This window comes from Urocitellus parryii, chromosome 3 (genome assembly GCF_045843805.1).
Source record: "Urocitellus parryii isolate mUroPar1 chromosome 3, mUroPar1.hap1, whole genome shotgun sequence".
NCBI lineage: Eukaryota > Metazoa > Chordata > Mammalia > Rodentia > Sciuridae > Urocitellus > Urocitellus parryii.
The window spans coordinates 71644582-71663502 of record NC_135533.1 but is presented as its reverse complement, the minus strand read 5'-3'; the positions used below and the strand labels follow the sequence as shown (position 1 = coordinate 71663502).

Here is an 18921-nt window from a genome sequence, read left to right as displayed (position 1 = left end):
TAAAGCTCATGATACTCATTAGTGGCAGTTTAGTAATTGTTTTTTTATGCTTAAATCTAAAGGGCTGATTTCTGGACCAAAATAATTTAGAAGAATTATAATGGCTGTGGGGATCAACCTTTGTCCTCCAGTGTGCCCTCTGGTGTTTGGTTCCTGGCATGGATAAAACATGGGAGGGCATCTCCCATCCTCATTTGACCTTCATCTTACCTCTAGCTGGGGTTACTGACCCTTCAGAGCTCAGCTGCAGTCTCTGTCCAGCCCGGGCTGTGGACTCCACAGACTCTGCAGCTCTACTGCCTTCTACTGTCCTCTCAAGGGGAAGAGTGTGTCTTTGGGGAGAGAGATTACCTAACTCAGACTCAACTTACTAACTGTACCAGGTGGCCATTTCCACCCCACTTTCGCCACCCTTGTCCTTGCCGTCCCTTCCAACGTACTCCAGAGCAAGGAGCACAGAACCCTTTTCTTTAAAACTGCCAGACCCATCTGGAAATGTCTGTTGAACCTCCGTCTCTATTCTTGGGTCTTGAACCCAGTATGATACTGAACAAGCCCCATGTTTGTATACACCTCTATGCTCACCTTTTTATTCTTCTGTTCTCTTTTCACCCTCTTATTCGTTCTCCCTCTTCTTCTCCATTTCTAGTCTGGGAGAGTTTTTCTCCTTCCTATGAGGATATCATTTTTTTAAAAAAAATTCTCAATGGCTTCTAATTCTTGATATTCAAAGGGAAGCTTTAGGAATTTAGAAAACCACCTCCCAGCACTGCCATACCCTTGCTAATGAAAGCCTTGGCAACTGGACGCCTTGACTTGCACAGCTAATGACTAGGAACTGAGCAAGCCTGTTTGGGATATAAGACTGCATTGTCTGCTTTGTTTTGCTGTCCCCCTGAAACAATGCCGTTGCCTCAGTGAGAAGCATAAGAAATTACTGGGAATGAAAAATACAAATGATAACAGTGAAACATATTGTCCAGCTACAGAATCAAATGTGGAGTAGTAAATTTAACACCACCCTCCCCATTTCCTAATGTTGAACTTGATTAAGTTCAGCAGTTTCCTATGGAACAGCACAAGTGTGGAATGGAGAGAAAACTGGAGGGAGTGATTTTCTTCTTGATCATGTGAGCCAGTCTACCTTTTAAAAACCATACCTGTAGATTGTGAAGTCGTAAAGACCTTATCTCTGGAGGTCATGTCATTCTTACGACTTTTCCATTTCTCCTTGGGCAACACAATACAAATACTTGGATAATTATAGAGGAAATTTTAGGAGTTATTTTGAGAAACCCCAAGTCATATTTAGGATTAGATCATGTTTTTAACAGGGCTTTGATGGTGATAGGACCTGGAAAGTTCAAAGTCAGGCCACTGGGTTTAGCGTCAAGCACACCCTGTTATATTCTAGCCTCATCACTCCATTATCCAGATTTTGTTCACTTGTTAAATTTCTTTAGAAATCTTTTACTTGTGGAGTACAAGTGACTCTTTGGAATAGAAAGCAAAATTATTTTTAGCCTGTGTTCTGTGCCATGGGCTCCTACACCACTCCCAGGTTTGGGGGTCTGGCATGACATCTTCATATGCCAAAGACTGCTCTTCAAGAAATAATTGATGTTTAAAATTTTTCCAAAATCAGACGTAAATTCAGAAATTATTTTTTTTACAAGGCCAGTATAGATTTGAGCTGCTGACTGAATGAAGGGTACCAGGGGTGCCTACTGAGATGTTTGTATTATTCTGTTTGAAGAAACAAATGGACCTGACATAGCTAGAGAATATATGAAGCTGGTTTTGTTCACCTTGAGGGTTCAAGATTTATACACTCTGAGTAGCAGGACCCAGGTAGTCTTTGGGAAGTTGACAGAATGATCTATTATTTCTACACTTGCATCAGGAAGTAAAGAAAGGTTCAATCTTGTGCAAAAAAAGGAAAGTAATAGCTTTTAACTCATCTATTCTGATGAGATCTTGGCAACTCTGTACTGTTTGCTTACTGTGTTTGTCAGAACTAGGCTGGGTGTGGGGAGATGACTTAAAACACTTTAATGCTTTTATATAACTATCATAGAACTTCAAAAACAGCACAGCAAACTTTTCCCAAAAAATAATTGTTATTTTTTTTTCTGCAGCCTCAATTATATATTGGAATTTCCTGCATCATATGACTTTTTAGGAAGAACTCACAGTGAAATGCAGAATTATTTAAAATTGTAGACTCTAGCAGGCAAATGTGCTATTTTGGATTCATAAGAACCATTAAAAATGAGCAAATATTAGCATACTAAAATGATTTTAAAACTCAGTGATTAAAAATGTTCAAGAAGTACTTTCATTTACTAATATTTCACTCAGCTGTAGGGACTAGAGTTGAGAAAGACAACAAAGGTATTTATACATTTTACAAGTAGATGATAAACTCAGAATTTTAAAGCATATTATTTTGTGGTTTGATAGCTTATAGTCAGTATTTTGATTAATATATATTTAGACATGGTTAAATATTTATATAGATTGCTGTTCAATTTTAAGAATTCACTGCATTAACCTTTATTATTTATAGTGAAACTTGTAGTAAGTTGTCAATGCTTATAAGGCATAACTAACATATAACTGTTACCTGAGGGTATAAAACAAGAGACTTTTAGTGACAGTCACTACTTAAAGGAGAAAAAGCCATATCTTAAATATACTTTAATCTATACTCTTATATAAATACACCTTCCAGGCATGCTTAAGAAGGTGATGTCCCAGTTCTTCCTTTATTAATAGGAATTATCAGTAAATTCCCACACACCTATGGAAGAATACACCCCACTCTCAATTTAATTTTTGTATGTTGAATATATTTTTGGAAGTTTGAGATTCTTTCAAGTAGTAAAATTTTCTGTTTAGTTTTTACAACTCTTGTCATGTCTAGACAGGCATTTGTTTCTCTCTACATTTGTTGGAGTACTTAGGTGCTCACTTTGTACCTGAGCCCCAGGGGCATCACATTGTCAAATTTAATTAATGGATGGAGCAAGCCACTCCACTCTGTTGGTCAGAAAAATAAAAACAAACACGAATTATCATCAGAACCAGAGAACTGCAGTAGATGGATTGTGAAATAAGTGACTGTTTTTGGCCTTAACACCAGACGTGTTGTTTGTTTTTGAAGATATTTTGGAACAGTTATCTAATTTGTTTGATGAGTTTCATAATAGAGGGGGAAAGGATAAGCATTTATAAAGATTTTAACCCCAGCCAAGCACAAAAATGTTCATTTCTGTGAGGAAAATGGAGAGAAGAGTTAATTTGTAAAAGTTTCTTTTAAATAATGTGGCTTTGTTGCAAACAAAGGCCATCCACATTTCAATTATTGTAGACAACATCTGGGATCAATAGTTAGTTCAAATTTACAGTGAGAAGAAAGTCATGGGAAGCAACTGCTTCATTAGTTTATAAAATTGGAAGAGGAGGAGAACAGAGGGCATGGTTCTCAGGGGAACTTGGTGCCCTATAAAAGCCCTGAGGAAAGATTTAAAAGTTCATTTATAATTGATAAATGCTGAGTTGGTAATGTTCATTTTTATCCTAGTTCCCTGATTTGGTTATTATAGTTTCATGAGTTTTGCCTCAACTTCTCATTAAAATTTCCAAAACAAACTAGCAGCACTTTTTCCCCTTAATATCTTTTCACTTTAAAAGTAGTCATTGACAGGAAGCAAAAAGGTTTCATAGAGAATTTATAAAGTGGAAATTGCAAGGGTCTATTAATTTCCTGGATAATATTAAGCCACATGAAAACGAGGTTCACAAGTTACCGTATATACAGTGATGCAATTATTCCTGTAAGGCCTTACAAGTTCCACTAATTTGCCAAGGTAAGGAATAGTTGGCCTGGGCTCCCCTCAAATTCCCAGAGACCTAACTGAGCTCCCTTTGCTCAGATGACTCCCGTGTGTGCACTGGATATGGGGTACAAAAAAAGTGTAGTTGAAAGAGACTGGTGTTCCTAGTGTGACTGTGTACCTATGGGGAAAGGGAAGTGATGGAAGAAGGACAGAGTGATAGGACAGAGTGATTTCATAATCTGGGCAGTATGGGTGGATCACCAGCTTTTGTCAAAATTAGTGTGGTGGCTTCTTCTGGGATCAGACCAGAATGAGCAATGTGGTAGTGGGGAGGAGTTAGCTCAGCCCATTCTCTCATCACATTTGACAAGAACTCTCCAGTGCTGTACCCCACGTACTACAACTTCCCTTCCTCCCATTCCGTAATTCCCACTGCAAGTGGACTTCTTGTTTCACCTGCTGTAGCAATTAAGTAATCTTTTAGGTAGCTTGAGAATTCAGTAATTGATTCTAAATAGCCAACTTCATGAAATCTCTGAAATGCAAATCTTTTGTAAGATTGAGACTCACTGTAGTTTGTTCTCAATATAAGATTTTAACAACGAGTTCTAATATAATATGCAAAAGAATTAATTTTTGGTAGCTGCTGTGAACATCAGAAAGGTGTAAGATCTTCATTAAAATCAAGTACTATTGTTTGGAATTATTTGGAAGGGTAGAGGCCTGCCATGAAATAGAAGAAATGAACATCTATGCCAAGATTCCCTTATAATTCATGAATTGTAGTGAAGATAGAAAGGTTTAATTCAAACCTGTAAATGATTATAGTTGTTTTAGTCAACTTCTTCATCGCTATGACTGAAAGACCTGACAAGAACAATGATAAAGGAAGAAAAGTTCACTTGTTGCTCACAATTTCAGAGGTCTCAGTCCATGGATGGCTGACTTTGTTGCTCTTAGCCTGAGATAAGGCAGAACACCATGGCAGAAAGATGTGGTGGAGGAAAGCAGCTCAGTACATAGCAATCAGGGAGCAGAGAGCTAGCTCCTCTCCACAAGGATAAAGGATAAGCCCCAAAGGCACACCCCCAGAGACTTGCTTCCAGCCACACCCTACATGCCTACAATTACCACTCAGTTAATCCCTGTAAGTGAATTTGTGCACTGATTAGGTTAAGGCTCTCGTAACACAATCATTTCACCTCTAAACTTTCTTGCATTCTCTCACCCATGAGCTTTTGGGGACCACCTCATATCTACACCATAACCATAGTTAATGACAAGACCCATAAATTTTCCTTAATGTTGTTGACTGAAGCAGTTTAAAAGCTAACTTTCAAAGACACATATACAGCTTAATTAGTTAAGGAAGTAGTATCTAAAGGGTTAGAAAATTGGGGGCAGGCATGGTGGTGCATTCGTGTAATCTTGTGACTTAAGAGGTTGAGGCAGAAGGATTGTGAGTTAGAGGCCAACTTCAGCCACTTAGTGAGACACTGTCTTAAAATGAAACATTAAATAGAAAGGGTGGGGTTTGTAGTTCAGTGGCACAGTGCCCCCAGTTTAATTTTCAGGAACAACAAAGAGAGAGAGAGAGAGAGAGAGAGAGAGAGAGAGAGAGAGAGAGAGAATATGAATTGGGAAAAAATATTATTTTTTAATTTTTGGAAACAAATGAAATTTTATATAATATATCGAGTAGGTTATTGCAAAAATACCTTGCTTTATATTTTATGCTTTAATTTTTAATTATTTTATGCTTTATATTTAAGAAATCAGACTTAAGTCAGTATATCATGCCTACTTCAGAAAGGATCCACCCAAAACAAAGGACCCCCATTGTTTTGAATGCAATTGAAATGATGCAATTGTGTTTGAAGAGCTTTGTGCAAAAACAACAAAGTTAGAAATGGATAAGATTACAGGTAAGGATCATATAAAAATCCTCACTGGATGCTATGAAGTATGCTAAGTATATTTTCACAGTCTCAGAGTATCTCCCTTTTTATTAATTACAAAGGAATAACTAGTCACTTTACCATGGAGAAACCCAACAAATACCAGCTTAATGGAGATTCAAGGTTGGTGACACCAGTAATGAAATTTAGAAATCATGGATTTCAGCACATGTGGGAAATCTGGTTTGGGGATGCTTTTTGGTGGGAAAGGGCATAATACCATCTCAAGGTAGTGTTTATGTGAGCTGGGTCCCTGTCTTCTGATTCATTTTAATGGTATTTGCTGAACAATCAGTAGTTCCTCATTTCTAGGATCTCTGCCAGAGTACTAGTCTCTACTCTGAAGATGCATTGAATAACAAGATTTCAACAGATAGTAGAAAGGATTCAATGGATAAAAATTAGTAAATGCATGCAAAGGAAGTGCTAAATTGAATGATTAAGTGACAGAATCCAAGAAGCAGAAGAGTAGCCTATTTGCATACTTTGAATTATAGTTTGTAGGAATCAGAAGATACAGAAATCCAGTTGAATACATGAGTAAACCACACAGTGGTGATTTTATTTCATTGTATCTTTCATTGATTTTCCTGAGTATTCACTAGGTATCATGCACTGTGTTAGGTGCTGGGACATAAAGAGTTCAAAACCAGAGGTGGTAAGTGTAGTAAACGTTCAGGGATGTAAGTAGGAGAGGTGTGGTGGAGTGGGGGACAGAGTAAGCCTTCCCTAAGCAGGATACTGAGTTGTTTTATGGGGCAGCAGGAGGCTTGAATCCTAAAAGGAAAGAGAAACCTTTATATCACTTGCAGAAAGACACATGGAAGGGTTTCCATGTGACCAATGAAAATGTTGGTAAAGATGAGATTAGAAGAGTGTATTGGAGCTGGATTTTGAAGGATTTTTGGATTTTGTTCCTCTATGTCTCCATTAAACTGTTGACTGGCTCCCCAATTTCCTTGAGAATTTTTTTGTGACTCGTTGTCAGTGGCTGAAAATTAGTTTAGTGCTTATTCCAAATTGGTAATTGGCTTAGTAAAAACCTAAAATATGATCTCCTTAGATGGAATGTGTGTGTATGACCAAGTATTCAGTGGTAGATTTGATACATTTGATTGGGAAATGGTATTTTGCTTATTATTTGATAAGTTTTCACTTGGATTTGGGGGAAAGGAAATAATGTTTTCTATAACTTCAACCTGCTTTGTGACATGAAAACGGTACTGTGATCTTTTCCGTCCTGGTGTTGTCTGTTGTCCCTAAAATAAATAACATATTTTTTCAGAAAGGTGATATGAAAAACTGAATTTCTTCCCCTCCTATCTCTACTCTAGCATTTTGGGAAACTCCTTCTAAACTCATTACTTATCATTAATGAACACTTTTGGCTTTTTTGTTCTCCACTTTTTTTTCTTTCTTTCCTTTTTTTTTATCAGAAAGAGCAATCATATCAGCTTTTTCTCTTTTGAGAACCTTAAGCCTTAATCTAACTTTAACTCATTAATGATGATCTCCAGGAAGGTATAATAACAAAAGAGAGAAAGTCTTTAAAGTACTTTTATAATTGGAGGCCTCATTTTGGCTTTTGAATACATGGCAGATTCAGATCCAGCCTCCAAATTTTCATTTAGCAAAGATGAAAAAATAATATCCCACATTTACTTACATTTATAGATTTACAAATCATGTCCTCGTACATTCATTTGATTCTCGTGACATTCTGGGAGTTAGGTCAGGCAGCTGGTGGCATCCTGGAATAGCAAATGGTGGAACCAAGGACCACAGGGTTCATAAATAGTTGGGCTAAATGCTAGGGCTTCATCTCTCTGCTTAACACTGTGCCCCTTTCCTATGTGCTAGGATGCTTTTGAGATAATTGTCTGAGCTTTCTCTTCCAAGATGCTCCACGTGGCTGGAAGTTGGCCAAAACTATGACCTTTTCTGTCATTTTAAGTTGTTTCTAAAAGTACTGATAGGTAGATGGAATAATTAAAGTTTTATTTTTTGACCTTCAGTTCTCATAACCACTTAGGAAAGTGCCTTTGCATTTGTGATACAAAAACCAAGGTGAAGAATGTGCTTATGACTGTGGGGGAATGAAACTGCTTCATTTATTGCCACAGTGACAATGTCATGGAAGAGATCTTCATTTGGTATAATTCCCTTCTGATATTGTTCAATTATTTCCCTTATTTGACTCTTTGTGTTGTTTTTGTTTTTTTCTCTGCCTCTAAAATAGGAACTGAAATGCTTATATCATAGGAGATTGTAACTAACACATAGTGAATTTAGCAAAACCTAGCTGAGCACATTGATGCACATCTGTAATCCTAGTGACTCAGGAGGCAGAGGCAGGAGAATCTCAAGTTCAAAGCCAGCCTCAGCAACTTTGCAAGGCCCTAAGCAACTTAGTAGGACCCTGTTTCATAATAAAAAATAAAAAGAGCTGGTGATGTGGCTCCACAGTTAAGTGTCCCCGGGTACAATCCCTGGTACCATCAGAAGAAGAAAAAAAAAAAAAAAAAAAGCAAATCCTTAGGACAAATTCCCTTTTTCTTCTCTCTTAAAAAAATATGACTTGAAAATTCAAAAAAAGTAAATTCTGAGTTGGAAGAGCTTTAAAGCTTGTATCAGGTTGAACCCCCTAGAAAGCAAACCCTGACCTGGAGAGTAGGATGTAGGGTATTTCAGGAAGTGTTCTTGGGGCTCAGTCCATGGAAGGGAGAGAGGAAGGAAACAGGAGTAGGCAAAGTAAGAAGTTGACCTATCCCCATGTCACCTAAATTAGAAGGACTCTTCAGAGTTGCAGCAAGTTATAGTGTGAGGGTTTGATCTTCATTAGATGCAGCTGTCTTGGAAAGGGGTCTGGACCTTGGACAAAGCAGCACTCTTCAGCTGAGGCCTTTCTAGAATAGGAATGGCAGTGAGAATGGCCTACTCAGCATTCCCAATGGTGTTAAGCCATGCATTTCTAGAGAGGCATCTGGGTGGTACATCACAGCACCCAAGCCATGCTTTGCCTTGAGTCCAAATGGCAGTGGTTCCAATAAGATGGAATTCTGCAACCCATGGTATTAAAACCTGTTAATTATCTAGGATAACAATAGGTCTTTAGGTGATACTTGTAACATATTAGCATAAGTTTTTTCAGTATGCTTCTGGGATATGAGGGCTATCTGGCTGCGAAATCATTGATCACCAGGATTGATTCCGCTGATCTGGCTGACTAGGTGGGTATCCCCTACCTCCCTCACTGCTCTATGTGTGTCCCTCCTGAAACTCCTCGGTCAAAGAGGATGACCTTCCCCGATAGAGGAGGACAGTTCTTTGGTCAAGGGTATACCAGTAGCTGCGCTCCCCTGCTGGAACCTCCACACAAGCTCTCAATCTGCTTCTGATTTTTCAAGGTCACAAAGACCAGCCAGGAGTTGAGTCTCATGTCTCAAAGGCTAACCATGGGAACTGTGGCATAAGAATGGACTCCTCTTTGTCAGTGTGCATACATCTGTGCCTCTCAGACATGCCTGCAAGTTGCATGAGCTGTGTGGACACAGTCCACTGCAGATCCAAATACATGGCAGGTTTGAAGAATAAAAGATGGAGTACAGGCTGCATTTCTCTGTCCCCTGCTCCCCTCTGGGGTTCATTTTAAGCATCAGTATTCTTCCATCTCTTCTTCCCACATTTCCTTTGATTTTTTTTCCCCATTCTTTCCGGACCATCAGCCCCCATCCACAGTCATGCTGTCACGCTACTAGCCAGCTAGGATTCCCCAGTGGTTGGCATTGACCTTGCACCTAATGTCATCTTTTGAAGCAGAAAGATAGGAAAGGATAAGGGAGAAAGTGCTACCCTGTATTTCAAAAGTGATGTTACTAGTAGACATCTCCAGATGAGTTCCAACCTATCTTCCCTCAAGCCCTGGCCCAGGCAACTATAAAAAAAAAACAGGAGTGCCTATGATAGATCATCACTTTGGCTTCCCCGACATCGTTTTACCTTTCTTTACAGGGGTTTTGTGCATGAGCTGAAGAGTTGGCCCCTTTCCCTTGTCTTCACAGTTGACCACTTCAGGAAAGAATTTAGCTCTTAATCCCTTTCCCTTTTCTCTATTTCCTCCAGCTCTTATCCAGTTTCTTCAGGAATTCTACCTCTTTCTTCCTTAGTAAGTCCCCCAAGTGATCCCACAAGAGCAAATTAACCTAAACATAGTTCTAGTCCTGACAATCAAGAGCCAAATGGAGCATGTGAAACAAACATGGATGTAGAAAAAGAACCATTTTGAAGTGTCCTCTGAAGTGCTTCAGAATTCCTGTGAGTCGTCTGCAATGTCAGCACTATATTTTGAACACCAGCCTTAAAGAGTTTAAAGTTCTTACAGTTATCTGATGTAAAGTTTTATATCTAATTTCTGGTGCAGTCATAGTTTGTTTTTGTTGTAAACAACACCAGTAGTTTCCCTTAGTCCTATATTGGGTTCTGTAGGGTAACCTCAGAACTTGAGGATAGCAACATCGCATCCTGTGTCGTATTAGCACTGCTAGGTGACCTTGTAGGCCACAACTTGTTCATGAGTTGGAGATCCTCTTACCAGAAAGATAAAGCCAAAATTCTGTCATAGTGAGATGAGTTTCCTTACTTTGGGCCACCAGGGACAAAGCTTTTTTCGTTATTTTTTTTTTTTCCTGTTCTTTGTTCCATTCATCTTAGATTGTCAACCTGTAAAGGCCAAGGGCAGCATTTGCTGGGCTTGAATTGAATTGTGTCAAGGAGAATCATTCTAAATATTATTTTGACACTGATGATGAAGAATGTGTTATTGCCTGCAATTTAGAGCTACATGGTTGACTTTCGAAAAGTCTTTAATTTTCTTAATTTTCAATTTTTAAAAGTCTTGGAACTCTGTGATTAAATGCCTCCTATTAAGTTCAAAGGCTTTGAAAACTTGTGTCTGTTCTTAACATAAACAAACAACACCATTAACACTAAGAAATGAGCCCCTGTTCCATAACGGCCTTTCACTTTCCTTGTACCCTCCTCATAGAAAATATTGAGTAGTTGTATTTGAGAATGTTTCTCACAGGTATTAAAGCTTTAAAAGTTTTAATAAACTGTCAGTAGGGACTGAACTGATAATGTTATTGAAAGAATGACATTGTGAGAGTAGGCAGCACGGTTATGCTATAATTTCATGCTTTCTCTGTGCATAGGCTTTTTAAGGACTTAAACATAAGCTTGAACATAGTATAAGCATATAAACAGTAGTATAGTATACTACTATGTATACTTTATTTTAATCCAAATAAATTATACATAGTAGTAAATGGGGAGAGATGACTATAACATTGCACAGTAGTTTTTTATGTGTTGTTTAAAATTGTTCTCTCAGGGACCTTTTGACTAAAACAACACTCCTGGGTCTTTGTATTTCCAGCTCTGACAAGGTTCATTTTCTGTGATCTTTTCTTATAGCCTGTAAAGTTCAATTTATAAGAAACTGTTCCACTTCTAAGAAATTAAACAAAAAAAGTGAAATCAAGGGACCAACACGATGAGTTAAGTTTAGTAACCCCAATATTATTGGGGAAAAACCTGCCCTAGGAAGTGTGCAATGTGTAGACAAGTATGAGGAGAGTAGCTGGCAGCAAAAAAGAATTTTCAACTATAGACTTTCATTTTATACAAAAACATTTGGAAAAAGTTAATGAGGTTTGGTTGGAAAGTTGTTTCCAAAATTAAATCTAAAAATAACATATGTTTTAAGTGCATTTGATGGAAATGCCAATTGAGACTATCAAGGCATATGTTGTCTTTGAGTCTTTGCTAAACTAAATTATGTTTAGTTTGTGATACAGTACATGCTACCAGTAACAAACATGAACCAGCCATGTTTTCAAATCCTTATTCTTTTTTGGCCCTGAACTTCTTTCTTCTTTCAGTTTTCCCTTTTATAATCTCAAGCCTAAATATCTTTGCTGGTGTAGCATTCGTTAGTGCATAGAAAGCTGGAGTTACTAACTCAAAGACTCAGAGTGGCTTGCCATTTCAGAAGTAAAATCAAAGTCATACCTTGAACTATACCCTGAAAGAGTTCTCCAATATGATCTGTGGTTTAGTATTTACTACTTAGATATTAGATGTCTGTGAGGTTGTCTGAATCCATTAAAACTTGGGTACCATTTTTCTGTGGTGTCATCCATCCGTTTATTCCTTTCCTTGTGGGTGCTTGACTGCATTTGTGTACTCAAACATTCACACTTGGGGTGTGGTCAGTGTGCCTTGGGAGCATACCTGAAAGAGTAATTGATTCCATGGGATCCAAGATTTCCTTCAGGAAATCTTCTAAAGGCCTAACATTGGAGCTAAGCCTTAAATTGAGGCTACTTTTCAGTGCCTAGTATAGAAAGGTTGGGGAAGGCAAGCCCCCAAGAAGGAATAATATGTATAAAGGCACTGGGGCTCCAGGTAAGAGCTTGATGAGAATTGGGGCATAGGGCAGTGTGCAGAGGGGTAGGGCAGAAGTGAACCTGGAAAGGCAGAAGGAGAGCACTTGGTAGGCTCTTCAATGAAATGCTGAGAGATGTCTGTTCCTTTGGCTTTCTCAGACGGCTGTTGCAGATTGGAACAGATGTCCATTTGATCACAGTGACAAAACAGGCTGGGTTAGGACAGAGTTCTTAAATACATCTTATGCCATAAACATATCTTAAGGCTTCTTCCAGACTCAGAATCTCATGGGTTGAAAGGGTCTTTCAGTGCCTTTGGTCTTGCTCCTTTATTTTATAAAGGAAGCATCTGAAGGCTAATGAGGTTAAAGAACTTATTAGCTTATCTTTAATAGTAATTAAATAATAAAAACTGATGAATAAAATCATAATTCACTCTTTTAGACTGCTTGGATTAAAAATGAATTAATACATGGTTATAACTGAGAAAAACTCTCATTCTACCTTTAAATAGCTCTTGTGACAGAATGAGTTTTCATAGGTAATATGGTTTGGTTCTCAGAATTTGAAGCACCCTCTTAAAATAGTGTTCCCTGTAACGTAGGAATTTGACTGCTTCAGAGAAAATATTTAAAAGTAATGGTCACACTCTCTTTCATTTACTTGGCAATTATTTGCTGAGCTCAGTCTATGTGTCATACTCTCTGCTGAACTGGGTATACAATTACAAGTTGAAGTCAACACAATCCTTCATCCATGGAGCTGACAGTCTATTGTAAAAGCCATCATTCCAAAACTTGCACAAATAAAAGGTCTGATTAAATAGAATGTGGTGCTGTGAGTACATGTAAGTTGGGGTGAAAGGCTGTGCATCAAGGAAAGATTCCCTGAGAAAGAGATCACTGAGCTGGTATCTGAAGGATGAATGTGGGTTCATTGGTAAGGAGGTAAGAGAATAATATTCCTTGTAAGAGGAGTGTCATGCACAAAGTCCTTTCAGAGTGAATATAGCAAGAAGATATTTACAGAAGGTCACTGTGACTGGACTATAGAATCAGGGTTGAGACGTACAGGATGAGACCTAAGGGAAGGGCAGGGCCTTACAAGGCTAAGGTAGTAATTTTTATATTATTCTTAGAGCTCTGATAAATTTAGGTGGAGGATGACATCATCCAATGTACATTTTCGAAAATACCTCTGGAATCTTGTGTGATAGATGAGTTGGAGAGGAAGTGGGCATAGACTCATTAGGAGATTGCTGGAGAGGACCAGGAAGGAGGTGATAACAAGGCCTGGGTGTGGGTGGGAGTAGAGACAAAGTATTTGACAAAGGTGATTTCCAGAGATATTTAGAAGACAAGATCATTGTGACATGGTAATGGGTGGGGGATGTGGATCAGGGTGTATGTGGATGGCCCATGGGTTTCTGATTTGTAATCAGTGGTTGGTGCCATCATTCAACCGAAAAGAGAACAGTGGAAGATAACTTTGGTTTGAAGGCATCTGAATGTAGGGAAGTTAAGTCTGATTCATTCCACTGTCTTTCCTATTCTCCACCCCTCTCTTGCCTTCATTCCCCTTTGTCTAATCCATTGGACTTGTATTCTTCCCCTCCCCGCCCTTGTTGTGTGTTAACATCCACATATCAGAGAGAATATTGATTTTGGGGAAATTGGCTAATTTCACTTGGCATGATAGTTTCTAGATCTGTCCATTTTCCAGCAAATGTCATAAAGTCATTCTCATTTATGGCTTTGTAGATTAATATTTTAAAGTGGATGCTTGGAGAGAGAAATAGCTCAGATTTGGTTGCTGGAATATTGGAGACAATGAATTCAGTTGGAGGCACACTATGTTTTAAGTTTAGATATTTAAACATCTGAATAGAGATGCACTCATTGAAGTTTGTCAATAGCTTGGGGCACAGCTCAGACTAGAAAGTTGGAAATATATCAAACTCGAGAGAATGTTGAAAGTCTTGGAACTCTTTCCATCTAGGGAGAATGTATATGGATAAAGGGAAAAACTATTAACAACTGAGGTGTTTTTAAACTGAATTATACAAGGTAATATAGTAAATTATTTCAGATAGATGTCTTATGTAATTCCCTACTACCTTTTAACAGTACCTTCATTATTGCCTGAATTTGCCCAATAACCCTATGGAGATTCGGAAAGGTTGGTACCTTGACCAAGGTCACATAACTAATAAGAGGTGAAATTGGGGCTTGAACCCACGTGTCATAATGCCACTCTCAATGCTGTTTTCCTCTATCCCATCCTTTCTACTGTAGCACCTTGAGGAGAGAACCATGGATAACACCAGCATTTAAAAGGTGGTCTAGAGAAGTCTAGAGGATGTGGGACAAGCAGTAGACGACTTATGGAACACAGTACACTGAAAGGCAATGTGAATGTGACCACTGTGAGGGGTCTGGATACTTCACAGCAGTTTCATAACATAATGTAGTCTGGACCCAGTAGGTTGAGGCATGATGGGAAGGTGAAGAAATGAAATTCACAAGTTCAAGGTGGTGAGCGGGGAGGGGCAGGGCAACCAGCAGGAGGAGAGGTATTCCTTGGGTGTACAAGGGATTCTATGTGTGGTAAAAGCTGCATTTAAAACTGGGTTGGGAAGTCCAGGCACTAGATGTCTCAGAGCAGCATTCACCTTGCCCCATGTTGAACCAGCTGGTTGAGAAAGACATAGAAAGTTTCTATGAGTTTAGAAAGACAATTCTGGGTACAAGTTTATTTTGAAGTCTTTTAAACTGATCAATCTACTGTCCAGTTGGTGATCTCTTATATAAGAAGTTTTCTGAAAGTTACATTGAGTAAGATGCATAGACTCTTTTGATTATTTTTCAAGCAAACATCTTGCACACTGATATGAGGCAATGTGGTATTTATGGTTATAGTTAGAAAATGACATCATAAATTAGTGCTTGTCTGAAATGTTCTAAATTGGTTCCTACATGGTTATTTTCATCTATCTTATGGTACTTTGGGTTGCGTTTTTCTGTCCCGTGTTTTGATCTCCACTGTTAATTTTGTTTTGAGATCATGAAAGGGCTTGAGACTTCTCTAAAAGCCCATTACTTATTGGTATGTTTTGATTTTTGACAGATTCAGGTGTTCCTTCAGGCTTTTCAAATACATTCCCAACAGTAACAGAAACTTGCTTTGAGGACTGGGGTTTTTATCTAAACCCCACTACCCAAAACAAAATTCTAAAAATTACTTAAATTTTTTTTGTCTTTAAAAAAATCCTTTTTGTCTGCTGTGAATTATACAAGTTGATTTCAGTGTCCATAGTGTTTCATAGTAGATGTCCTGTCTCTATTTGTGTGCTGAGATATATTTTCTTTATTTCTCCATCCATCTTTATGACTTGAGCTTTTACTGTCCAAGAGAGAATCACTGAACATCATTCTTTCTATAATTCCTGAAGTTGTTGTCTGGGGATGACTAATCCATGCATATCCTGTCTGTAGGTAGCATATCCTAGTACCACCCCTCCCCCCCGCATATTTTTCCTGAGAACAATCTAAACCATTAATCTATAACTAATAGTGACCTCCCATTCCAAATGATATGAGAGCTAAGGCATGTGGGAATTGTGGTGGCTGTGTCTTTAGTCCTAGGGGAGGGCTCAGTCATTATTAAATAAAATGTCCCCATTGATTGCTACCACAGGAAGACTGCTTTTAAGCCGCAACCTTGACAAGGTCCTTGGGGACATGGTAGCAAATAGATGCAGTCCTGTCTCTTGAAGGGTTTATAGTCTAGGGAAAGGACATCTGCTTCAAAAAGTATAGAAGAAAGGAAAACCAAGCTTAATGATGAGTAAAAAAAAATGTATTTATTTATTACTGAACATGTATTTTCAACTAAAATGTCAGGTACCTGGATTGACCAGGGAATATAGCAGTGCCCTAGAGACACAAGCCCTCACAGACCTCTTTAAGAAATACCTTTGCTTATACGTAATTGGGCAATAGACTTGATGTTTTGTATACTAATAGTAAATTCTACTTTGAAATGCATGTTTATAATGTTTATTTCACTAAGAAGTTGGCAAACTATATAAGCAATGATTTTCTGTAAAATTATATAAAAGTAAAATGACAGCAGCTTCTAGTTATTAAAGTGACTTCCTGTTCACATTCATTTTTTCTAGTCAATAACATTTAATTGTAAGCAGTGTAACTGGCTGTAAGTGACATGATTGCCTTCATATATTCTATGTCATCTCTTACAGTTATTGCCAGTTTTCGAGGAACTGTCCCATATGGCCTGTCATTGGAAATTGGGGACACAGTTCAGATCCTGGAGAAGTGTGATGGTGAGTGGCTGATGATGATTGTTTGAGGTCACATGAGCGATCTCCTCAACCCAGGGTTCTATGAAGTTTACAAATTCGTTTTTTCCTCTGTTAATTTCTGGAAATTTTCCAGTAGTTAACAGACTACTGTTTTTGGCAAAACTTGTTTCTTGTGCATTGAATATTTGGCTTATGGAATAGCAACATTTGGTATTTTTAAAGGTGATTATGTTTTTTCCTAGTATTATTTCCTTGTAGTCAATATATGGCAAAATAGAAAGCAATTGAAGCTACTCTGTTTGTGGGAGTTCATGACTCAGTGCCAAACAAGGAGGCTTTTCTCAGAATCTCAAGAGTCTAGCACATCCCCTCCTGCCTTTGCAAAAGAAAGAAACAGAAGTCCAGCCCGGAAATGGCTTACCTGAGGCTGGTTAACCAGATCCCTCAGGAAGACTCCTGTCCAGGCCAAGTCAGCTCTAATTTGTCAATCTTTCCTCTTCCGAAATTGGGAGTAAAATTATTCAATACATTGAAATGTTAGTAGACTATATGATCTTGTATTATTATTATTAATTTATGTACCTTTATATTAAAGGTACCTAATATATTCTCACATGTTTCCATTTCTTTTCTATGAAACATCCCTGAACTCCAGTACTCACGAGATCCCAGATGAAATGACTACCTCTTCTTTTTGCCTTGTTAACAAAATTACTATATATTTTAGACCATCATCAGAATAACCAAAAATAACCATTTTTTTTTCCGTAGATGCTTTCCTTACTAGGAATTTATAGTATGATACTATTTTATCTCATCAATTTTGTTCATGGTTTAAATTATATTCCCACTAACAAATTTAGGTAGAGCCTGAATTTAGGTAGAGCCTGACATTAAATGGTGATGATACATAGGTGTTTGTTCTGTTCACTGTAATTGATAAAGTTTTCTATGTCATTACTAGATGCATGTTGTCCATTTTTATTTTGTATACAGGTGAAGACAAAATTTATTTTGAACTGGTGCATGAAAAGATTTCTCTGTGGTATAATTGGACAGAGAACTCTCTATGACATGTTTGCAATTCTCAAAAAGTTTTGGTTTCTGTTAGGATAATTATTTACTGATTGATATATATTTTTTAATCTGTCCTTATGAGAATCTTGTAAATCCTGAGGTATTTACTATTTCAATTCATTGTGCTTTCTTCAGACTGTTTTTAAAAATGATATTTTATAATACTGCATGTCCTTTTAGAAAATGCATTATGAGGAACAAAATATTTAAATACAAATCTCAAATATTTGCTTTTAGAAATTCAATTAATCAACCAATGCATAGCAAAATAATTTCTTACAAAGAGGGCAGATAATTTTTGCACTTGAAAGTGATGCAGTCTGAAAATAATACTTTTAAATTGGGTTATATGTTAATCACATATATTCATACATATACTCTACATTTGTTTTCAATTACAAAAAGGTATGTTCCTCTTGTAGTACTGTAAAATTGATTCAGAATTGCTTGGAGCTTAAATAATAAGCAAACTACAGAATAAAAATCACAGTGAGCTCATTGAACAGACATGGTGTTGCTAAAGTATGCTAGTTCATTCTGGGAGTGGTGAGACCTGGTTTTCCTCTTCTGCTATGAAACTAATCCTAATCCAAGACACGGAGTTTAAGGGTATGCAAATTCACTGCATGACTGCTAGTCTGGCACTATTATTTGGTGGTAGAGTCTGTGCTTTTTAGATAGGCAAGAAAAATTTAGAAATGTATTATGTCATGTGCATGTTCTTGAAGTTCCCTTATACATAGGGTGACATTTTATAAAATGGGGAGAATTGGTACTCAGGTACATCAAGTAACTTGCCCAAGATTAAAAAGCTAGTAATTTGTAAAGTGAGAATTTAAACCCAGTACTGATTCCAAAGAGTTTGTTTCCATTATGCATGTTTCTGTTTGTTACTTAAAGTTGTGGTATAATTTTTAACAGTTTGTTATTAAAACACTTAAAGTGCGGGTCACTTGAGCTATTATCTAACCTAATTCTGACTGCCACCATGTTTATTTATAAAGTATTTACATGTAGGGTAAAATTTCATCAGCAAAGAATAGATTAATTTGTAATTATTTTTTATCTTTAAAATATTATAATGGTCCATCAAAATATGACTATGATTATTTCTCCACAGGCTGGTACAGAGGATTTGCCTTAAAAAACCCAAATATCAAGGTAAAAACTGTAATTTCTAACCGTAATTATAGGATTTTACAAAAAGACAACTATTTAAATTATCTTCCTATACAATTGAAATTATAGTTTGTATTCTTAGTTAAAATGCAAAA

The 18921-nt window shown here is 37.4% G+C and overlaps 1 protein-coding gene across 1 annotated transcript in view; it reads left to right on the top strand.

The window, feature by feature from the left end:
* Nucleotides 1-18921, top strand: part of Dock4 (dedicator of cytokinesis 4) — a 437995-nt gene that overhangs the window by 168079 nt on the left and 250995 nt on the right. The window contains exons 2-3 of the mRNA XM_026408408.2: nucleotides 16508-16591; nucleotides 18768-18808. Of these exons, the coding sequence (XP_026264193.1) occupies nucleotides 16508-16591; nucleotides 18768-18808 (125 nt within the window). The remainder of the gene's footprint in view (nucleotides 1-16507; nucleotides 16592-18767; nucleotides 18809-18921) is intronic.